The 25,151-nt window shown below is 40.0% G+C and overlaps 1 protein-coding gene across 5 annotated transcripts in view; it reads right to left on the bottom strand.

The window, feature by feature from the left end:
* Nucleotides 1-25,151, bottom strand: part of TSNARE1 (t-SNARE domain containing 1) — a 490,869-nt gene that overhangs the window by 57,282 nt on the left and 408,436 nt on the right. For 4 of the 5 annotated variants that reach the window (XM_030512211.2, XM_030512231.2, XM_030512202.1 and 1 more), the window contains exon 12: nucleotides 7,903-8,005. In XM_030512211.2, coding sequence (XP_030368071.1) covers nucleotides 7,910-8,005 — 96 coding nt within the window. In that variant the 3' untranslated portion in view covers nucleotides 7,903-7,909. Of the gene's footprint in view, nucleotides 1-7,902; nucleotides 8,006-25,151 lie in introns of those variants that run through there. The other variant, XM_030512241.1, reaches the window with a different exon arrangement.

The raw sequence follows: 25,151 nt of genomic DNA, 5'->3' as shown, positions 1-25,151 counted from the left end.
AGATTGGATTTTTAAGTTACTTACAGAGAAAAGATGAAGAACAATAATGAAGAACAATAACACTACTCTGAGTAGGCGAAGACCTGTTTACTATTTGCCAGAATCAGAGACCTCTTTTTCAAACCTTCTCTTTCACATGCAAAAGCTTTAAAATATCAAAGAACCAGCTGAGACTGAAATGGTGATGAAACATACAGAATTTGCGGCTTTTGCTGGGATAATACATGCTAGAGACCAAAACGGGCCACTCAGGGCCTCTGCACTCAGTGGCAGCAACCTTACCCATCTTCCCATCATCCCCAGGCCAAGAGGAATTGCTCTCTAGAGAAGAATAAGCTGTTTTAACCTTATCAAAAAGATCCATGCACCTTCCCAAACTGACTTCATTAAAAGTCCACTCACCCCAGAGCCAAAGGGCTCCAGCATGAATGATGGACTCCTTTGCGCTGCTCTTCTCTGCTCTTGTCCCTCTCAGAACACCAAAACCTCACCATATTTTGGGGGCTCTATGAGACAGATAATTCAAACATTGCCAACTGAAAATGTCAGCTAACAGTGGTGGAATGATTTGACAGCAGTTTATAAAGTGTCTCTCTTACAAAAGAGCTTTATCCTTGCTTCTCCTGGGGGCTACTAATTTATGCCTCAGAGAACCCTCCTGAGCCATTAATCGTACTGCAAACACCAACTGCTCCCTCCTCTAGACATCACTGCTCCTGAGGAAATGTGACTATCCATAGGAAAGAGGACACTTGCCACTGACTTATTCGAAGACTTACAAACTTAGGACAATCTTTTCCAAGTTGGAACCTAAATTTTAGGCACCTAAAGCTATATTTAGGCAGTTAAAGGAATAATTCATCTTTTCACATAGTCTCCTTATGCACCTGTGAATAGGACAGTATACGAGGCCAGAGAGACTATTGGTCTGAATCAATATGGCCATTTTTGTGTTGTTCCTAGCAATTCAAATTGAAAGTGCTGAAGATCAGCCTCCTCTGTCAGGTCCTTGGAAGTGTATCATCATGGGTAAAGGTGAAAGGCATTACAAAGCATAAAAATTGATGCTTGCAGATTGCTTTGGGAAGCTCTGATCAAAGACGTTACATCCATCAGAAGGATCAGCACTGTGCACAGCCACTCAGTGGGAGTACTCCATTTTCCTACCCATTGCAAAGAAACAGTATAGAAACCTGAGATGGAATGAAGAAAGTTGCTGACTGCTTGAGAGTCCCACTGACTTTGGATTCAAATCAATGAATTCAAGTTACTACTTGTTAATTGAGCTGCAGGAACTGTCTACATGTGGACTCTCGAGCTATGGCAAAAGCAACATAATACATTCTCCCTTAGCTCTCTTTCATAGTAGAATTAATGACCTGGCATTATGTGATGCTTCTAAGGACCAAAGAGCACACAGACAAGCAACAATCAAGGTCAACCTGAAATGAATTCACTCACAGTAACCTGAACATGTGATGTCCCATCAAAACATTCATCTGTTTGAAGGTTTGGAATAGGTGTTTGTGAATGGTGAAAACTCAGAGAGCTCCTTAGAATTTAATCTACCTATTTCCTGGCACTTCTGCCTTTCTTGCCCTGTTTCCTTGAAAGAGTTTTTGCATGAAGCAGACTTGTCTCTTAAAATTGCTTTTTTCTACTGGTATTCATTTCTCTTTTCTACACAGACGTATCACAGCTTTTAACTTACTGTCAGGGAAATCATTTAGCTCAGAGAAGTGCAGACATGGCCATTGGAACCAGGAAAGTCTTGAAGAATATAAATATTGGGTTAATTTAAGAAACTGGGCCAAATCTTAAAACCCGTTATATATTAATCTGTGAAAATTCAGATCTCACTTTTGACTCGTTTAAATTTGAAGCACAAAAGTTACTGCAGAATCAGGGTGTACCTCGGTCTTGTCAGAACAAAAATTGAGTGAGGATGCCAGGATCCAAGTAATTAATTATAGACTAAAAGACAAGAATGAAAATGACAGGAACTGACACCTGACTATAAATGTAGGTACCTTTTCAAAATAGTAAGAAACAGGGAAAAAGAAATTGTAGAGTTATTGATTCCTGATTGTGCTGCAGAACAAAAATGGCAGCAATGCCACAGCCAGGGCAGAGGAGTGAATTACTTTAGAATTTCAACGACAGCTGTCAAATATATTATGACCCTTATAGGTCTTAAGAGACTGAAACAAGCTTAAAAAGTGAGCTACTCACATAGTTATTAAGCCATATATAGATGCATGGTAAAAACAGAGACACTAAGTAAAGCCTCGTGATATCAATTTATAAAAACACAATACCACGAAACAAACCTATGTTTTGCTTTTATTTACAATGTTCGTTCGCTTGCATTATTGCTCTGTTCAACACTGAGTAGGAACTGCTGTGCTCTTACAACCTGACATTGCCAGGCGAGAGATGCACCGGGCAAATGTCAGAATGTCTATTGCATATGTCAGAAGAGAGTGCCCAGACTTATCTCCTGTTGGGAAGGAAAAATAGAACAGTAAATGCCAAGTACCACAAAGCCACTTGTCAGTCTCTCCCTCTCTGCTACCTACAGCCCTCAAGGCCACGACGTGCTCTGACTGCATTCGTTGGTGGGTTACTGATGTGGCGTGCCTTGGAAGGCAGAGCTCCACATGGTACTTTATGCCCCACCTGGGTGTCTGCTGCTGTGGGGGAAAGATGCAGCATTAATGACATCAGAAGGGGCTGAAGCTGACCTAGCAAAATCTGATGTTGCTGAAAGCTATTCTGCTGCCCAGGTTTCAAACCTCTGAGATTTAAAACTCTGAGATGTGGATGCTTTTTACATCCCTAGACCAGATCACACGAAGGAGCGTGTGATCTGCTCCTCCAAGCACACACAGTGACTACAAGTGCAGGTTTTATGATTCGCAGTGCATTGTAAGAAACCCAAGGTACAGCCCAAAGGGACACTGTAGTTAGTGCATCAGGTACTAAAAAGGTCTGAAAGTAAGGAAAAAATAAACAAGAAGGACAGATTGCATAAAATCAGCTGTCTGAACCTCATCCTCATAGGTCAGGTTACAGAAGACATTTAACTGTATAATAAACCCATAAATGAATTAGGCAAGGCAAACTGATTGTGAAGAAGGGAAAAATAATCCAAATAGAAACAAGATTTTCTAGTTTTCTATAATAATAAATTCAATTTAAATTCAAAACAAGACAGTTGCATATTCAGGAAATGGATACCTGGAGCCTGATTACTGCTTTCTCATATGGACTGCAGCCCTGCTCTGGAGATGCTGGCCAAGGTGGATTTTTAGCTGTACATGAAAGATTACATGTTGATTATAATCAGAGTGATTGTAATCCTTTCTCAGGATATTTCACATTTTAAAAGCTTATGATGGTTCAAAACGCAACTGGTCAAATTAACAAGAAAGGAATGCATCAATGGTTGTTAATGCTCAAATAACTACTTCCTGGATCAGGAAACCTTTGAGTTCCAAATTGACGAAGGCTGGGAGAATATTCTGCTGAATGATAACTTGCACAGTTTCCTGTTGTTCTACACTTCCATAGCTGAGCATCGTTGTCAGCCATTGCATCAGCTACCAAGAAGGGAAACACTATTTTACTCTTCTAGACTTTCACCTGTCTATTCATTGACAGATTCCAAGGCTGCAATGAATAGCAAGTCCACAGGGTTTAAGGACTCTAAACAAAATCCACGTCCTCAGTAGTCCAGTAACCTTTGTCACACTGAAGCATGTCTTGTTTAACCGGGAAGGCACCTTCTGCTGCAATGAATTCCACAAGGAAAGGGTGCAGGATAATCAAGTCATCTTTCATTCTCTCTTTCTTTGGCTAGCTGGATTGAGACGATTAAGTTGTCAAGGGAAAGCGCGTTTTCTAACCATCAAATACATGTAGCATCTTTCTCAAAGTGTCACCTCTTTTTTCTTACAAAGAATGCTTAAGACTTAGGAAGCCAACAGTCTTGACTGTCACTTATCTTGTGTAATTGTGCACTCATACAAATAAGTCTAAAGGAGGAGGACACAGAATGCTTATCTAGGATAAGAAATCTAGAAACTATACAAAGACATTGTTAAAGGATGGATTTCTTTCCAACTGCTACAGCCATGCTGTCCTTTTAAATGGTTACTGATGTACTCTAACAGAAAAAAGAGCAGCTGCAGTGTTGCTAAAATATGAGCAATGTGACCCAAAAGTTCCTGGGCTATTTTCCTAAGGTGTCAGTAAACAAACATACAGACATAAGTCCCCAGGAGTTTCTCTGTAGATGTTCTTCTCTCTCTCTGCCAGAGAAAACTGCCCCAAGGGAGCAGTGACACACTTATGGCAGGGGCCTTGGAAGGAAAAAGTCAGGGCTTGGAGCTCTCCTGAACAGCTGGTCTCTCTGCATGCACAGAGCCCAGCGGCCAGTGATGCTCAAGTATTTCTTGAGAAACTCATGGGAAAAAGCCCTTTTTGTTTGTCAGGATTCATAAAGCGATCTTTTCTATGAAAGGAATGGGCTTCCCTGTCAAAGTCATGTCTGATTTGTGGTGGGGAAAAAAACCCCGCATTTTTGTCTTATTGAGAAGAACCATTGATTCAGTATCATTATTGCAAAAGTAGAAACAGGAACAAAAAAAAAAAAAAGGAAGAAAACTGATCAGAAAAATCATAACAGTGTTACAGATCCTAATGCTCTTTAGTGCTGAGAAAGTTGGAGCTGCTTAGCCTGGGGAAGAGAAGCTGCGCGGAGACCTCAGAGCAACCTTCCAGTATCTGAAGGGGGCTACAAGGATGCTGGTGAGGGACTCTTCATCAGGGACTGTAGCAGTAGGACAAGGGGTGATGGGTTTAAACTGAAACAGGGGAAGTTCAGGCTAGATCTAAGGAAGAAGTTCTTTACTGTGAGGGTGCTGAGGCACTGGCACAGGTTGCCCAGAGAAGTGGTAAATGTCCTATCCCTGGCAGTGTTCAAGGCCAGGTTGGACAGAGCCTTGGGCGACATGGTCTGGTGTGAGGCATCCCTGCCCATGGCAGGGGGTTGGAACTAGGTGATCTTAAGGTCCTTTCCAACCCAAACCAATCTATGATTCTATGACTATAAATACTAATGGAGTAATTTCTCTAACTAACTGAATAATGAACTTCAGGTTTCTCATTGTGGCTGCAATCATGAAAGCTAAAGCAGCCTACTGTGAGTATCATGCAAATGGGACTTAAACCACTTGAATGGGGTGGCTGGTGCTGTTTCTTTTGGTTCCTTTCTGATCCAGCACAGAGCAAACTCTCTGATGATATGTTAAACAGAAGTTCTGGCAAGTCATTACTAAACTTGGGATTTTATTCAGTGTGCCAATCAGAGTATTTTGTAACTAGTTCCCTAGCTTGCTTTTGTCCTTTTATTTTCTCTGAATGGTCATGCAGAGCAGTTATATATTAAAAACCAGCTGTTCTCTATCTCCCTGAAGTATATAAGACAGTTTTATATGATACAGTTTGTTGAAGTAGTTGAAACTTTAAATCCACTGATATTTTAAAATCCATTTGCATTGCAGTTCAGAGTAGAAAAAAATGTTCACTATGAACACGGAAATTCTGTTTCAGAAATCTCCAAAATATAAATATGAAATTTGCTCTACACCATTGGTGTCAACCTAGATTAAGAATAGTTCATAATGATCAGAAAGCACACTTGTTCCAACATAACTCAATGCAGGTTTTTCCTACATTTGTACTGCTGGAGAGTTTTAGAAGCTTAATAATTAGTTTCACAACTGATGATGAAAAGTAGAGCATTATATTTTTCCTAGGGCTTTCATTTGCATCTCTAGGTTCACTTCCCTCAAGACAAGGCTCTCTTAACAGAAGATTAACTCCAGTTTTTCCAAAGGAATTTTATTGTAAGAACATTTCAGTTCTTTCTCCACTTAAGCGATTTATATTAAAATGTGTCTAGATTTAGTCAACTGCTGATAAGATTTGTGATTTTTAGTAGACAGGAATATTTAACTATATATAGAAGAAATTGTATTATAGTATAGATTATCACGATGAATCACATTTCAAACCAGATTAATGCAGAATAAAATCAGAGTAATGCAATTAGAATTACTGTAGTTGCTCTAGATTTAAATCAGCAGGACAGATCACTATCTGCACCCATAAGCAGTGTCTCATGTAAAAGAAGGACAAAAATATATGTGCAATTTATATATATATATATATGCAATAAGAACATCCGTTTTCAACCAATCTAAAGGTCCATCTCACTGATATCCTATTAACTTTAGTGCTGGCAAAACACCTAAGTAAGCATGCAAGTGCGGGAAAATATTTACAGCCATTTCTCCTAGCAATAATGTAGAGCTTCATGATTATCCTCATACAAAGCCAGTGTGTATGGTACTTGACATACTTCAACAGATCTTCTTTTTCTTCCAAGGGTTTGTACAATTCCTTCTTGTACCCAAATTTTGGTATCCACTGTGTCATGCTAGAAGGACCCCCAAAGATTAAGTCCTCCTTATGCGAAGAATCATCTTTCTGTGTTTTGAACCAGCCCTTGCTAGTTTCAGTTGAGAGCAAAAAGTAGACAGACAGTATGTTCTAATGGGCAGTGACTTCATCCTCAAGTGGAAGGATAGCATGGTCAACTAGCACCGAAATCTTGTAAACAAAACAATAGATAAAATCTATCAATCCTTTGTGCTTTCTCTAGGGTTGTTCCAGATGATAGTTCAGGCTAAGAAATCTCTGCTTAAATTGTTGTAAAAGGTCCCAGTGAGCCTCAGTATAATGCAGTATCTACTAAGTACAGGAGTGATATCACACATGCTTTATGAAAGTCTCTGTGCGACTTGAGAGGTCTCTTAACCAAAAATTGTCCTATTCCTCAATTGCTTTCTGCCTCAGAGGTTCTATTTGGGGTCTGCAAGCCAAGTCCCATTGATACTCTTGCGTTCTGGATTTACTACTTGGAAACCCTGCCACGGCAGCAGGCACAGAAACGTGGAATATCAGAACCTTTTTGGTGGTAGAAATTTGTAAACATGATAATGTCTCCTTGAATAATGGCCTGGCCACCTCCAAAAGAAACAGACACTCAGAAATGCTTTCTATCAGACTGAGGTTATCAGAAATAACTGATCATTCTCCTAGCGTAATGAGGGGGGAAAAAGGGAGAAAAGAAAAACATTTTTTTCTATCTTATCTTATGCTTTACATTTAAAGCATATACTTTACAAAGAAAACATAAGATAGCCTAAACTATAGGCATGAAGTTGCTTTGATGTCTAACCTGTCTTGGTAAGGTTACAGCCCAGTCTCCCTACTACAGACCACTACTCCTTTTAGGGGTGGATCCAGAGCAAAGATCACCAGGAACCTATTTTCATTTTTGCCCATACTGCAATTTCCAGTTGTTTCCTGGAGATTGCTCCTGCTCCTCAGGAGAGCATGGCTCCAGGATATCTTTAGAACACCTCAGTAGGTAGGTGCACTTTGGAACATCTCAACATATCTGTTGGATTGTTCCCGACCCTGCTTCAGCCTAGGGTCTTTAACACATCTTCTGCATCTCTAATTCATATGGATTTAGGATTCATTAATTAGCATTGCTATGAGACCCATATAAAATCGAACACAATGCAAACAACAGACAAAAGGGTAATAAGATGTTTTGTTTGAATATCAATATCACCTTGGCTTACTTTTAAAGGATCCACTAAGGATGCTATTTCTTGGCTCAAATACCCTTTAAAGGAAAATATTTTCATAGGCCAGACCTGAATCTGCAAGCTAAGATTAATTTTTCTTACCAAAATCAGCTTCTTAAACTGTCTCCCAATCATCTTACAGAGTGTGATAAAAGACTTAGTTAAAGGCTTTTACCTGTGAATCAACCTTTGACTGAGACCGCGATGATTATGACGATGAACAGCAGAACGGCCAAAGCAACAGCGAGAAGGCAGCACTTCATCTTCCTGGCTCGTAGCTGAGAGGAGAAAGACAAAATACGTGGACTTTTAATGGGAGGATGGTGAGTAAATCCATGAGGAAATGTTGCTATTTTTCCATTGGTAGGACTATTTGAAACAAGTCAAAAAAACCTGGAGATTTTGTCTATTTCTTGGACTGATTCATCCTTCTGGACAACCTAGATTCTTCTTTTTCAGTGAAAATTCCCCTTAAATACAATCACCTTCTCTATACTACTACTTTCTTCCTGCTTAAATCTTTGTGTCACACTAGATTTCCAGACTCTGCTTGGAGGGCTCTACTTGGGCAAGGCTATTCAGTTTAGGTTCGGTCTGGTGGTATCAAATCTGCCTTCTGGCTGCCAGGAGAAGACTGTCTCCTGTGAGATAAAAAGGTGTCTCTTCACCCTGCTGTGCAAGGAAATCGAGCCAAGCAATAAGGCAGGCTGCTTACAGGGTAGGCATTATACCTCCAGCATTAACCACCCTGATTTCTTTCAAATTAAGATATGGTAAAAAAGATTGTACAGGTGTTTAATTTTGATGTCTGCTTCTAAACTCATCAGCCTTCCCAGTGACCTCCATAAACATAATGTTGTTTGTTCTCATTTAAAATCTTGTGCAGATAGTTCAATTTCTCTTTCCTCCTTTTTCGGTGGATTAGAAGAAAGGTTTTTCCATGATCCCACAGTGTCAGTAATCCTCTTATCCAACACACACACATACAAAAAGTAACTTCAAAGACACAGTTAACTCAGAATTTCTTCTTGAGACCAGATCAACTAGTCCTCCACCCACCAGACTTGATAACACCATCTTGACATGATAAACCAATTGCTTTTGCCCAGAGCTATTCACCTTTCTTAAAACTGAAGCAGTACTCTCACAGGAGAAAAGTACATAACTTGTTATGTACTTTTCCTTCCTTTCTTCCTTCAAGTGCTATAATCAGGTCTCCCAGTCTGCCTCGTTCTTTTGCTAACTGGTTTACACCACCCTGCACCACACTGCATTTCCAACAGAGCCACAGTTCCCCAGTTGTTTTGTTCTACATATGTTTTGGCCTATTGTTTTTGTTCTACAGATGTTTTGGCCTCTTACACCGTAAGTGACAGGAGACTCATGTCCTCCATTGGTGCTCCAAAGTCCAGTGCTTTGTTGCCTCACAACCCTTTCATGGCCAACCCGTTTTGCTGTGCAGAGCCGGAGAAGTGTTTCCAGCAGGGAACCGCGATGCACAACCACCAACCAAAGTGTTGTTTTTTATCAAAATGTGGATTTCCAGATGATTATTTTTTAACAAATTAAAATGCTGTGTTGTCCTGCCTCCATAGCAGATACGCAGTGATTCATCTTGGCTCTCCATTTACTTTTCAAGAACTCACACAGAGATGTTTTCATTGGGGTGCTTTAAACAAATCATTCCATGTGCATGTGTTAAGAAGGATCTTTTTGTCAGGTTTGATAGGAAGGAGTGTGCAGGGAGACTCTGTTCTCCACCTCCCCAAAACCCTACCTGGGGGCACCCATTTGCCCACACTTTTTGACCAGTCTGCTGTGACTCTTGGCGACCATACAGCTACACAAGAGCTATGTCTGTTTAACAGATTATTTCACCTACAAAGTGGTGTTTCTTCATAGTGGCTCTGCACTTGCAGCCCTCATTTCTAGAGGGGTAACTACAAAGCATTCTGAAAGCTGAGTGTATGAGACAACAGGCCTGCTACAGCATCCTCTTTTATTTAACCGTGATTAATTCCAAGTCAAAACAGAAACCTGTGCTTCAAACTGCACCTAGATGTCCTTGTCCATCTCTAAAAGAGCCTTTGTTTGGTCAGCAGAGGATGCTAATGGGTCATTAAGCTTCCACCGGCATTCTCAATTATTCCTATAGAGAGTTTCAAAAGCTGCACAGTTATCACTTCATATGGCTTCTCCATCAGTCCCTTTGCAGACACATTCCCTCGTTTTGCTCCTTCTAGCACTGCAAAGCCCTATTCACTCTTATTTTGCACTTTACTTAGCCTCTTCCCCCTTCCCTTTTTTCTTGTTGTTAACCAACATAAAGCTAGCATAAAACTCAACCATAAACAGACTAATCAGAGGCTAAGAGAGATGCAGCCAAGCCTCCATTCTGGTATTTGGTTCACATTTTATGACCTTGTCCTGGCTGGTAAGTCAGGATAATGATTCCTGCTCTGTTTACAACATCTCTTGGTGGATTTAGTATTACTGTCCTTCACAGCCATATAATCTGTTGCAGTATTCTCCTGTTAATTCCTAGTTCTTTCTTTACTTTATATTTCAATAACGAAAATGTTCAGTTCTTTGAGTCCCTTTAGTCTCCAGTCATAAATCCGTACATGCTGGAAGAGCAGTAGAAACAGCAGCAGAGCCCTTCCTGATCCCACAAGCTTTCCTTAAACACACTGAGGAAGAGAAGCTGTATACCTCAGCTTCTTTTTGTCACTTAGGTGGAAAATACCGATATATGAGCAAAAGGCAGCAGTTCCCCTCAAGGTACTCATGCACATGCTGCTTCAGGAAGGGTTATGCAAGCATCCCTACATGTATGACTTGATGTGAAGAAGTCCTTGTGGCCCACTCTCTGCCCTTATCAGAGGAGAAAGATGTTAGCACAGAGGATGTTAGACAGATTGTTCTGTTCACCAGATAGGATCTCCAGACTATGGTATGAATAGTACATATATATACACCAATAAACAGCACACATAAAAATATTACATGTAACGAACTCTGGTTATTATTCCTAGTTTAGGTCAACAGAATCCGATTGCCAAACTGAGATTATAAATGGTATCTTAATGCCATCACTGTCATTCTTGAGGGATGTTGGGAGACAAAATAAACATAAAATAACCCCAAGGCACCAATGCACAGGAAGAGCACATCAGCATCAGAAACATGATCACTCAACAGCTAGTAAATGCTAGAGTTTATGTTCCCCATGTATGCACATATAAGCAGTATTTCATTGCCCTCCCTCACAAGCAGAATCTCTGCCTTATTCAGTAAATGGGTAATTATTATGCTATGTACATCATGAATGTGGGAGTCCACATTCACATGAGATCATGCAAACCTTTCACTTAACATCATAAAGATCCTAGTTTTTCCCATGGCAGTTCCATGACAGCAGAATTATATAATTAGTACTTTCCATCCCAAATATAAATGCAGTGATGGGTTTATGTCCGTTCTAAACCAAGGAACAAGAGATACATGCCATGGGTAGAAGTACAGCTGATCTCAAGAGAACTCCAATTCACCAATGTGATTCATGATGCCATCCCTTGAATCAAGATTAATCTACACCTACATGGAAATGGTAAACCTGTAACAGGATCATTTCTCACCAGGGCAAGTTCCTTACTGCCCTAAACCAGATATTACTAGGTTTTGGACTCAAAATCAGTAGTGTCCGAACAGCAGAGCCACAGCCACAGGAAATGTAAGGACCAAAAAACCCCCAAACACAACAAAAAACCAAACCACCTATAAAATGAATCGTTTATTTTATGACATAATTCTTTAGGAAGCTTTGCATTTTTATACCATTTCCCACACATCTGACTCATCTTTTTCCAGCTCTTTCTCCCTTCAACTGCTGAAGATCTTTCTTCACACTGCACATTAATGTTGTTCTCTATTCTCCTTGACTTTCCTGGGCTCCAGCACAGGAAGCTCTGAGGCACTGTGACCTCCTTTCAGTTTCTCTAACCTACACCCATGATTCTTTGAAGGAGCAACCATAAAATAATTTTGCCCAGCATCTCCCACTTGCACTTAGAATTATAGAATCACAGAATGGTTTGGGTTGGAAAGGACCTTAATATCATCTATTTCCATGCACGGCCATGGGCAGGGATGCCTCACTCTAGACCATGTGAAGACCACTTGTAGCATACTTAGCTGCCTACCAAAGAAAAGACATACTTATGACTATGGACTCTTGATCAGGGACTGTAGTGATAGGACAAGGGGTAAAAGGTTCAAACTGAAACAGGGGAAGTTCAGGTTAGATATAAGGAAGAAGTTCTTTACTGTGAGGGTGGTGAGGCGCTGGCACAGGCTGCCCAAAGAAGTGGTAAATGCTCCATCCCTGGCAGTGTTCAAAGCCAGGTTAGACAGAGGCTTGGGCAACACGGTTTAGTGTGAGGCATCCATGCCCATGGCAGGGGGGTTGGAACTGGATGATCTTTAGGTCCTTTCCAACCCCAACCATTCTATAATTCTACAATTCTATGACTATTGGCATAGCAGAGGTATCAACAGTTTTGGTATACTTTTGCATACTTTTTGTATACTTTTGGTACAAACTGAATTTCGAGGGTCTTCCCTCCAACTTCAAAGTAATATTAAGGGAAAAATGAGGGTACAACAGGTTTTATTTTCAGACAGTTGAAAGTTTTGCTAAGCACTCCTAAAGGTCACAAACTGCTTTTTCCAGTTTTTTTCCTACTAAATTGCAAAGTTCTGCCCACATATAGGAAGCACCAGAATTTAACAAAACTTCCTGAAAAACATCTTCTTCCCAGGGAAACACTTTTCCCAAAACTCCATTTTGGAAAACATTTTCTCCCTTTAGCTATCCCTTCAAATGAGTATCAAAAGTGAGATATAGAAATCAATGCAACAACTAAAATCTCAGGCTGAATTTTGGACAAGTTTAAAACTACCAGGCAGTATTATCTTCTGCTAGAAAATGTATGAGAAATAATTATAAGCAGTGCTATCTGATTTCCTTTTAATTATATTAGCTTATTCTGAACCTTGAATTGTATGCTGTTGCACTGCTCTGGTTTTATAGCTCTTTCCCAATCTGTTGTAAGCCCATTTCCCATAACACCCAGAATTTGTTGATTAAATTGGAGCTAATCTATTTTCATTGTATGCTTTTTCCCAAGATGAAAAGAATGCAGCTTGGGACAAAAAACCCCTAATCCTGTAGTAAGACATAATGGCTTTTTGCAGTTATTTTTTGCTAGGCTCTCAGGGTTTTTTAGTCAAACATTATAGGTACAGATATATCTTAATCCTGACAGAGGCTCTTTAAACACACATGTGAGATAGGAGTGAAAAGCAGGGAAGGAACAAGCAAGGCTACTTAGGGACACAGCCGAGATGCGCTTTATATTGACAGGCAAACTGGACATGATTGAGCCTGGAAGAAAGCTTTCCCTCTTTGTTTCCTAAATGTGAGTTTATTTTTACAGCCTAGATGATGTTTATTTCTTGGGGGTGACATGTGAAATATTGCAAGACATTTTAATTATGTCACAACAGATAGTTAAGTAATTAAAAACTATTAAAGCCCATTAAAGCCCCAGGCCCAGAAAAGCAAGTTTCATCTTGGAAATTCCCAAGCAAATGCATTTACAGGGAGGAAAGACATGTTTTCTTGCTATGGATTTGAAAGTTAGCTGGGGCAAAGCATAAATAATAGCAGGGGCTAGACAAAACTGTTTTTCCTGTATTTATATAGAATAAAAAAAACAACGTTAAGTATTTGATTCATGTATGGAAAAGCAGCATTGTGCTTTCCTACCCGCTATGGATTAGTTACACTGTAAATCGCAAGGCAGGAGGTTAAGATTTCATAACTGGGTCTATTAAGGAGACAGAAAGTCCTAGAAACAGGCATTTTAGTTCAGGCAGGGATTTGTACTAGAACAGCTGCTCTATTCTGGGAACCTGAGAGCATACAACACTGCTTCAGAGTAGACACATACCCTGAAATTCCATGGGTTTGGCATTTTCTGCGTCTCCTGCAGGACAAAAGCATTGGGAAGCTTGGTATCATTAGCTAAATTAATCTCCTCAATATCCCACCTTCTTATTCCCTCTCTCTCTGTTCTTAGCCCTTGGACTGGGATAAGCATGATGATAGCAGAGAAACGGCATCACCCGAGATGGTTAACCCAAGATTACATGTTCCTTCATCCTGCGATACCAAATAATATAAGCATTTGACATACCCTGGGCTTTTCAGTTAGGTTGTATGGGCAGGAACCTATCTCCTAGGGGAGGAGGTCCATTTTTACCTACATGAAAGCTTACCCGAATTTTAAACACAGCTTTAAATAATGAACAAATCACGAAGCATTTTCCAACAGACCAAGGATGACAAGAACTTCTGAAAGTACAATTCCATTACCTGAGCAAAGAAACCATTGAAGATTTATCTTCTATGGAGATCTATTTCCTGCAAACCCATCCAGCAAATGAAACACCCAAATGATTGAATTTAGAAACCACACAATAACAGCCTCCAGTTATTAGGGCAGGTCCTTTTAAGGGCCTCTGCAGGGATATGAAAACTCACCATGATTAATTTTCAAGTACTGTTTCCTTCATCGTAAGATTAACAAATCTGTTTGACATAAAATGGTACACTTTATATGCAAATCTCCGTAGAGAGAGTTTTGTGACATTAAAGAGGTTCACACAATTTTGTTCACCCTGCCCTCAGAGGTCATTTGGAATTGCATGAAAGCATTTGTCTGTACCCTTAATATGCATTTTGAAAGCTAATTTGAGGTCTGCTGGATTGAGAACCCAGGTCCTTAATTATGTTTGGACGTGTCTACGCAGAGATGATATTATGAATCTCAAACTACTGTCATTCCAATATACAGCAGCAGAAGCTCTGCTGAAGGCTGTGGAGTTCTCATGGGGGACAAAAGGAAATCTTGGAGTAACACAGCAGAAAATCAGACCTTGTAGTTGTGTGTTTACCTCCAAGCATTACGTATTAAGCGTACTGCAGGGAAAAAATCACCGTACACTTGCACCAGTGTTTTCATCATTATGATTTTTGTTTTATATTCCATTTACATTGATAAGATCCCTTAGCTAAGTCATACACAATCGTCTCTGATGAGAGAATAAACACACTTTGTTATTGCAACAGAAATGAGGAATATGACCTTTAACGTGTGTACAAATTAAAACACACTGACCAAATTTGGTGACCTTTATGGTAAAGCTTCCTTATAGAGTAACAATGAATTTGCCATCAAATATCACTGCTCCTGCAGACGGGCCAGAAAAGGCCAGTAATATCATTAAGCACTTTCAGTGTTTCTAAATGAGAATGAAGCAGACAAGTTGCATATGAGTAAAACCCATAAGATATGAGAGCAACGGGAAAAGGCCAGCCCTCACCAGCAAAGAAATAGCACTTTGCTTATCACATTGTTTTTGTGCCTTTGCTTCCCCATCATTTGGACTGATTTCAAACTTTCCCTTATGATGCTCTGTCTATGTATTTGCCACTTTCCACTAATTCTATGCAGTCATCCCATTCCCCATAAATCTTTTCCTCATTCCTTTCTTATTCATTTATCTTCTTTGCATACACCCCAGATGAAGCCAACTGCCATCTACAGGTATGGTTCCCAAGAACATCCTATTGTAAGACTATATTTTCTGCCGCACAGCTGTTTAGCCAGTGGTAACCAGTCAGGATTACATTTTCTATACCTGCAATCTACCTCAAGTTATTTAAATGAAAATACTGCATCCCTATCAAAGACGAAAACTATTGAAAAGTTGAAAGTGTCCCACAGTGAAAAAGGTAATGCAAACCTTTGCTCTAGTGCAAAAGATGGAGAATGTGAGGAGGAATAGGGAGAAAGGACTTTGTCTCATCAGTGAAGGTGCACTTTTTAGTGTTTCTAAGAAATTTGGTTCAGTTTGGGAAAGATATGACTTGTCTCAATCCCTGGTTCATGTACACTCAAGACCAGGTTGGACAGAGTCTTAGGCGACATGGTCTAGTGTGAGGTGTCCCTGCCCATGGCAGGGGGTTGGAACTATGATCTTAAGGTCCTTTCCAACCCTAACTATTCTATGACTCTATGATTCTATGACTAGTTCAAAATCTGAGCTAATTTTCACCATCTGCAACACGATGAGGATAGAAGCACAATGTTTTCTGTGCTGGTTTGCCTAGAAGCTGGCAGGGGCTGATGTTAAGCCTGTACGCACGGATTTAATTGCTGCATTTTCTAACTTCTGAATGCTTGAATTAGCAATCTTAATATTCCCTTAATATACTTGGGTTTTTAATGGCTGAGACATCATTTGTAATAACACATGATAATGGCTTACATTTCTATCATGCCTTTGAAGGCAGCAGACCTCCAACGTGATTTACAAATTCACTATAAAGAGGATTATTTTTTTCCCCAGCACTGGAATGAAGCCACCTACCTCTGGCAGCTGTTTAAATTCTACATAGCAAATCTAGCCAGCAGTTTGAAGCAGGTAATGACTATTGCGTGTACCCAAAACACCAGAGAGCCTGCACATTCTCAAAAAGGAATTTGCCCAAGGTAGCAAAGCAAATGCCCTTACGCTTCTGCAGAAACCACCTTGAGATGCTCAACAGCCCCACACAGAGACTTAACTCCCCCAACAATTCAAACCCAGAAACACAGTTACAAGGGAGCAGAGAGAGAATGATTCAACCACATCAAAGCAGTGCTGTGCTCAGAGAAAGGCTTCTTGCTTAGCCATGTTTATTAGGTTATATTATCGTATGAATAGGACTACTTGGCTGGATTGGAAATCACAGTCTTTGGGTCACTGCGCTGCTGATCTCAACCCTCTGAGCCCAGCAGTTCAGTCAGACCATCATTAACATCACTCCTATTCTAGTAGTATCTCTAATACTGCTAAAGCACTACCATCATTAGCAAGTCAAGCAGTGATTCACAGGCACAAACTATCATGCGTTACATCATAGTGTTGTAGAGCAGAGCTGACTTCTGCTGCACTGAACATTAAATGGATCTCTAAACATGGTAAATAGGGTTTTTCTGGTACTGAAGTTAAAAGAGTGTAGAGAAAAAAATATGTTCCAATAACAAGATTCTCAAAATGTTCCTTAAAAAAGAAACCCCAAGAGAACCACCATGTTTTGCAACTAAGAATACTATTAAAGCTCATGATTTTTCCTCCCAAGCATGCTATTTTTCACCAGTTTACGGGCATCCACCATGTCACTGCTGCTCCTTTGCAGACTGCTCTGGAACAAAGTGCTAAGTAGCAGTGAGTAAATTAAACTGAGACCAGGCATGAAAATCTTACTTGTGAAAAGTAACAAATTGTGTGTTAGGAACTCAAGGAATGCACACCTCCACAGTTTGCCTAAGACAGCATAGATACACAGGCAGACTGAAAGCTATTTGACAGCTTCTTAACCCCCTGTAGAGCTATATGTGGGTCTTCACATACTTAAAGTAGATTTCATAAAGACAAGCTGAATCTTTAACTGCCAAATCAGCATCATTAAAGGACAAAGGATATTTCCTTTTTACTACTTACTAGTGCCTGTCACAAGAATGATAGAATCATTGAATCACAGAATAGGTTGGGTTGGAAAGGACTTTAAGATCATCCAGTTCCAATACCCCTGCCTATGGCAGGGACACCTCACACTAGACCATGTCACCAAAGACTCCATCCAACCTGGCCTTGAACACTACCAGGGATGGAGCATTTATCACTTCTTTGGGCAAAGAAGAAGGGAATAAAGTCACATCTAATGTAATATTAGTGAAACTAAGAAGAAACAGCAGTGCCTCCATATCATTTTATCAGGCAGGACAGAGTTAAATCTGAGGCAGTGTGATTTTCTGTAGCAGCCATGGAGAATTGGTTAGGCTATCAAAATTTCTGATCAAAGCTTTTGTTTAAACCCAAACAAGCTCTTCAAGGTCTGAATAGTATTTTTACCCTCTGTTATTTTTTATTTTCACATTGGCCTATGAGCTTTCAGTTTTCTGATGGATTAAATGCACAATGCCAGGAGGTAGCCTGAGTCGATACTGAACTTCTGCCTCTATGAGAAAGCACAAAGTAATGGAAAGGTTTGTGTGAAATAGTATTCTGCTGAGGTTTTCTGCTCAGTTTTGAAGGTGGAGATCCAGGGAAAGCCAAACAAAGAGCAGTGTTCAGGACTCATAAGAACACCATTCAAATATAAATACCACTGAAAAAGATTCAAAATAGGCAATGCAGAGAACTGTACAGACAGATATAGGATCCATGCCTCCTTTTCTCATTAAAGTGTTATGTGATCCTTCATAGGTCATTTAACTTCTTTTTCCTTAATTTCCCCTTTTGTAAGATGAGGGTTCATAGAATCATAGAATAGTTAGTGTTGGAAAGGACCTTAAGACCATCCAGTTCCAACCCCCTGCCATGGGCAGGGACACTTCACACTAGGCCATGTTGCCCGAGGCTTCATCCAACCTGGCCTTGAACACTGCCAGGGATGGAGCATTTACCACTTCTTTGGGCACCCTGTTCCAGCTCCTCACCACCTTCACAGTAAAGAACTTCTTCCTTATATCTAACCTGAACTTCCCCTGAAGTTACTTCATTGAAGCAGATGTTACTTCATTGAAGGAAAAGAATAGGGACACTTGATGATAGATCTCACTATTTGCTAAGATCAACTCTTAAGCACTGGGGTTTTTTTAGTTTCCACTTCGTATGTGCTTGGAATTTTCTTTGTTTTTAAGTAAACCAGTTCAGCCATTTCTAAGATTAGAAGCTTCAACATCTTCCTGGATGATAGCACTTTAATTATGTAGTCACGCAATAGAGTTACGGGTATGCCATCAGAGCTCATATTGCAGAGGAATAACATGTAGTCCCTTCCTTCATCCTTCAAACAACGTGGACCTCTCTGCAGCATTATCCTTAAATACACGTCCAAAACTGTAGTTTACTCTGAGCTAAGCTAAGGTGAACAATGCCTGATATGAAAGTTGACGATGATCACAGCTCTAAACATTTTACTGCTCATCAGTTTCTGGCAATAACACAGTATTCAGAAGCATGCTGCATTACTCACTGCCATCAAAACAGTGTTCCCTGCATCTATGTCAAAATCCTTGCGTATATACAAATTGTAATGGATTCTGAATAAAAGGGATCATTATTACGAACAATGGAATATCAGCGTTGCTTCACAAATGGGCTTGGAGCCTGACCCTGTCGGTCAAAATCGTAACCCCCAGCTCTAGGCGCAGTGTAGTCAGCACTGCCAAAACAGGAATGTTTATGTGAAGTGTGTAGTAATAATGTGACTGTGATAGACAACATAATAGAGCTCTGTGAATGTCACGAAGCACAGTGCCAACAGTCTATCCTATTGAGCATATCCATTACTAGCAGCAATGAGAGGATGATCTGCAAAAGAAAGAATTAAATGAAACGATGAGTCTTTATGGGCAAAAGGAATAATAACTTTAATGTTCAAGTTTTACCTCACTGCAAGGATGGAAGGGGGCAGAAAGCAATGAAATGTATTTAACCCACCCTATCTGTATATATATGTTTGATTTTTGTCACAGTGACAGTGTGTTGCCAGTTTGCAAGATTCATGTTAGAAAGCACATCTATCCTATGCATTTATGATATGTAAGGAAAAAAAATCAACACCACGTGTAAACATTTCCTCCAATGAACAAGACAGCAGAGAGATGGTAAAACCAGGGGCATTTAGACAAAAGACAACATGTAATTCAACTATACCTAACCTAAACTGGCAACTAAGCTAAGTTTAAAAAGCTTTTATGTAGTTCAGTTTGTTATGATATGGCTTTCTTAAAGATACGCTGGGTAGTTCTCCCAGGCTCCTGAGAAGGTGAGGAGATAACTCAGTTCCCAGGATAAGGCTTATCCACAAATCCTCCCAAACTCACCTACAAATCCTCCCAAACTCCTGAAACCTGAACTGAATGGCTGGTTTGAAGCTCTGAGAAAGTTTCTAAAGTAGTTCTGAGCACTTCCACCTAAACCAAAACCTCCATGGGAGGTTTTGCACTGGTGCTATTTGGAGAACAATTCAAAGGCGTCTCCAGAGAGGTTCCGTTTGTGGAATATTCTGAGGCGGACGTTGAAGAAACCAGATATATTTGAAGGCTCTGGAGAAGCAAAGGGAACCTCTGAACTTGTTAAGCTTCCCAGCTTTTTTTACATGCAGCTCATCAAAGCTTTTAGCCCTCCATTCCCTTCTCCTGGCATCTATGACAAGAGCTTAAATAGTTGAGCTCCACATGGGCAAAGAAACATATAGATATCTGTGTGGGTGTGTATATATTTTCCCCTTTCTGCTTGTCAAAGCCTCTGTACTTAACATATTAATTTAGTGAGTTTAACTTTTTAATGCTAGCTCCTTTAAGTCATTAGAGCTCCTTTTTTCATCATAATCCTCTTATTTGGTAATCAGTCCGAGTCTGCCTGTATTTTCTAAGAACATTCTAAAGTTTCTGGTAGAGATCAAGGCAAGTTTTTCTCTTGCTCTACTTCACCAACTCCAACTTATTATTAGTCAGTAGTTCGGTGTGACAATTAGGTTACAGTTTTTTTGTCGCACTTTTCTATGTCTTGTATTGCCCTTTATGAAGAGAAATGTTACTTTTCTTTTACATGCATCATGGCTGTTGAAAGTTGACCAGCAGAGAGCTAGAGCAATTAAAGTGGATATGGCAAAAATCATAACAGCTACTGTAATGTGCTTCAACTGGAAGACCCTTCTCTTTAGTGAGTCACTCCTAAAATTGGTCATAATGCATTTCTTAATACTCTTAATTATTTGACATTCAAGACTGTCTTTGCACAAGAGATCTGAGAACATGAACTAATCTCAGTACACCAGGCAGCTATTACAGCACGAGAAACAAACTTCCAGTCACCTCTGACTCAGGTTTCTATTTCTTAAGATAAATAAATCTACCCCTCACCATTACCCTTCCTGCTGTTCACTATATGTACTTTAAAAGGCAGGAAATCATTAATGCAGGCAACATCATATCTCAGCTTGAATGCATCAAAGAGAAGTCTTTGTAATCCCTTTGCATCTCAGCTATGTGGCACAGTAAAACTCACCAAAGCAATGAGCAACAACAGACTCTTAAGAGAAGTTTAACAGTTCTACTATTCCCTCTGTGATCTTGCAAACCCTTTTTAAAGATAGAATTTCATTTATCCACTTAGAGCAAAATGCTGTAGACAGCAAGCTGCTTATCCTTCATTCTCAAACCTAATGTTCAGTGGGGCAGGGGAGAGAAAGAAGAAGAAAAGCAGTTGGCATAAGGGCAGTCCCACATCAACTAATCTCTGCAGCAAATTAATTAAACAATTACATTAGCCAAGCAGTCACTTCTGACACGGCAGAGCTGACATTAATTGCGCCACAATCAAGATAGTAATTCAGGTTAATTGGATTTCCACTGTCAGCAGCTATCAGCTTGTTTCAATATGCTGCTGTCATTTAAGAATAATTAATCATGGATGACTTTATTGCATGGTGCGGGTTGACAGCTGATGGTGTGGGGACACTTGACAAAGTTGGTGGTTGCTGTAGGCCTACTGAATAACAAAGCTGGTTTCCTTTGTAGAGATTATTCTATCGCCACTGCATATTTAGGCCCAAAAATGTGCTACCTAAAGTGTTGAGACAGTGATATTTGCTGACTCTTTCACACATAGAATCATAGAATCATAGCATAGTTAGGATTGGACAGGACCGTAAGATCGTCTAGTTCCAACCCCCTGTCCAGGGCAGGGATGCCTCACACTAGACCATGTCACCCAAGGCTCATGCAGAGAGAAAAAGAGTGGGCTGAAGAAAGAAACAGCCGTTCCCATCAAAACAGTGCTGCTAAAGGTCAGAGGGATGTGCACGTTCTACCGCAGCCTTCAGGCACACAGTTATTGTTTGGCTATTGTAACAGCGACAAAGGATTCGATAATACAACAGTTCACATGCTGTAAGAGCTGAAATGCCAAGCTTGAGCTAGTGTTATTTGCTTTTCTCCATTCATAATAGGCCATTACTTTGGTTAACACCTGATAATATAATTTATTCATTATTGCCAGAATGTCTGCAAAAATGTCAAGTAACTTATGAAGCCAAGTGTTTATTTATTAATAACTTGGAAAAAAAGGTGAAGAAACTGTTGTGGGGAAGTGGGAAAAAAGGCTAAAAATTAAAGTATAAGATGAAAATAACAAGAGTGTTCCACAAGGAATAGTTTGAATGCATTATATACCTTAAAAACAAAAGGCAATATAAACTTCAGGAAAGAAAAAGCCTTAACACCAAGCTCTATTAGACTGTGTAATTATTCCCCAAGGCAGGAAATATACACATATATTTAAAATTAAAGTACAATTTTAGATTATTCATGACAGAGTGCTAAAAAAAACCATATCAGAAGTGGCAACACTACTTTGATAGGTGGACAGAGGAAAGGTTTTATCAGGAACATGATGAACTTCTTGTGTAAGAACCAAGAACCAGCTCCAGACGGATGGAGCACAAAGAATCATAGAACCATAGAATCTCAGACTGGTTTGGGTTGAAAAGGACCTTAAGATCATCCAGTTCCAACCCCCTGCCATGGGCAGGGACACCTCCCTGGGACACTAGACCATGTCTAGACATGGGCAGGGACACTAGACCATGTCACCAAAGGCTCTGTCCAACCTGGCCTTGAACATTGCCAGGGATGGAGCATTTACCACTTCTCTGGGCACCCTGTGCCAAGCGCCTCACCACCCTCACAGGGAAGAACTTCTTCCTTATATCTAACCTGAACCTCTCCTATTTATGTTTAAAAGGAAAATTAGACATCATGGCTGACGAGTTTGTCTCCTTCCTTTTTCAGCAAAACACTGGACAGAAGACTAGCTTGGGCATTACTTAACAGCACAAATTGAAGATACTTTCTTGCTGTCAGTCAGAGAAGCCCTATTTAGGCTGAAGCATCCATTAATCAAAGCAGGAGAGAGGATGCCATTTATTATGACCTCTCTTCAGAGTATGTCCGACAGATAAAAGCGAACAGCACACATGAAGTTTGTACCTTTCGAGGGTTTCAATTTAGTAAACTTCTCCAGCTTTTTACCTTCCATTACATCCAAGATCTGGTTGCCTCCTTTGTCTTATTTTACTGGGAAATCCTTGTTTTTAGAACACACTTCTCAGTTAGGATGCAAATAAAGCAGTCTATTTGAAACTAGAATAATCCTTGCTGAAATTCAATCTAATCTGAGCAATAGGCAAAAACATCTAAACGCATGGCTTTATTGTGTTTAGTATCTCTGATTCAAACTGAGTCTAACCACGCAGTAGGTGGTTGCTATTTTAAAGAGGACTGAGAGAATGTCAGTGACTATTCTGTTTTGTTCACTGTTTTTTCTTAAATCCACAATCCTGCTAAATCTTATCATATGCTTTATTAAATTGTGGGTGTAAATTAGTTCTGTAACCAGGGAGTCCCCGAATAAATAGCCAAAATGCTGCTCTACAAATGTACATTACAAGCAGTTAATGCTTATCAGATTATCTGTGTGATCACTGCTGACAGATACAAATTGAACTTGAAACTACATATTTTTCACATCTTTTTTTCCCTTCCTTTCCATATCCTTTTAAAGTAGGATTGACATGCCCTGTCATTAGCCTTGTAAATTGCAAGAAAGTGGGTATTCTGTTTGACTGTCCCTTTCCTTTCCTCCTAAGAGCTCCAAACTTTGCCAAATTCAACCACTCATCTGAGAGAAGAATAGAAGCATCTCAAGTACTTATGTTCTCATGATACTTGGTGCCTTGTAGAGAATCACAGAATAGTTTGCGTTGGAGAGTACCTTAAGACCATCCAATTCCAACCCCGCTGCCATGGGCAGGAACACCACACACTAGACCATGTCACCCAAGACTCCGTACAACCTGGCCTTGAACACTGCCAGGGATGGACCATTCACCACTTCCCTGGGCAAACTTTTCCAGTGCCTCACCACCCTCACAGTAAAGAACTTCTTCCTTATATCCAACCTGAACTTCCCCTCTTTCAGTTTGAACCCATCATTCCTTGTCCTGTCACTATAGTCCCTGACGAAGAGTCCCTCTCCAGCATCCTTGCAGACCCCCTTCAGAGAAGACGCTTCTTTGGTTTGGCAGCAGTTAACAGGTCAAACAGCCAGTAGTGTAAATTCTGGAAGTACCATTTTCATTTTATGTATAGTGGGGTTTAAGCAAAAGGCAGAGATGTGAGAAAATGGAGAAATGTAGGGTGGCAATGGCCACAGCTGGCAGCAAACGAGACATTATTAATTCTGCTACTTGCAGAAAAGCTTGGTTTTAAGTCCAAGAAAGTGCTTCTGTGATGTAGTGTGAAATGTAATTACCTATTACACATGAAAACTACTGCCTGGCCAAAAGCCTTAGTAGGCTGCAATGGCAATATTTGAGGAAAAGCATGTAGCAGGCAGAGATGATAGAATAATAATGCATTTTTCACTCTCCTATTCTTTTTCTAATGCAAAGGTCCCTTTTGCATCTAGTCTTAGATAACTTCTCTAAACAGGAAATATGCGACAAAGCAGAAAATAGAAGCTCTGCCTCTCAATCAAGCAAACAGAACACTATATGAGGTTTTGGTTTGACAACAAACACTGCTACCAGCCTTTTAGCAGTAAGGTGGCCAAAGACTGAACTGATCTTGAATATTGCACTATCGTCCCATGTCCAGACATAATTGTGTCCCTGTCCATGGCAGGGGGGTTGGAACTGGATGATCTTAAGGTCCTTTCCAACCCTAACTATTCTATGATTCTATGATTCTATAATTAAGTTAAAGACAGTGCAAGAAAAGGTTTTGCTCTTGAATGGAGCATTTTCTTCTCCATAGTCCCAGTCCACCATCCTTGAGAAGTGTTTAAGTTACTAAATGCATTTGAAGGAGGAAAAGACTTATCAAACAGGTGAGTTAAATTCCACTTACCATGTGAACCATGGGAGTTTGTTCCAGCAATGCCAGAGCAAAACTAATGGTGAGTGGACATAAAGCATGCTCAGTGGAGTTGTAAAGTCTCAGACTGCCGTTGCCTTTGAACTGTCCACTAACATCTGATCTCTCATGCTTCAAGGAACTTGAAGGCTATGCCAATATTATAAAGGGCTGTTATCTTTAAAAAAACTCATTGATGCTGATGCCAAAAGGTGGGCATAAGAAATACCCACTATATGGAGCTGTATCTCCAATGTCATTCTGAGCATTAATCCACACATCTTGTTCCTTCCTGAATTTTGTTCTATTTTTTTCTTACTGTTTT

This window comes from Strigops habroptila, chromosome 1, assembly GCF_004027225.2.
Source record: "Strigops habroptila isolate Jane chromosome 1, bStrHab1.2.pri, whole genome shotgun sequence".
Classification (NCBI taxonomy): domain Eukaryota; kingdom Metazoa; phylum Chordata; class Aves; order Psittaciformes; family Psittacidae; genus Strigops; species Strigops habroptila.
Note: the sequence above shows the minus strand (reverse complement) of the source record. Positions and strands in the feature narration are given on the sequence as shown.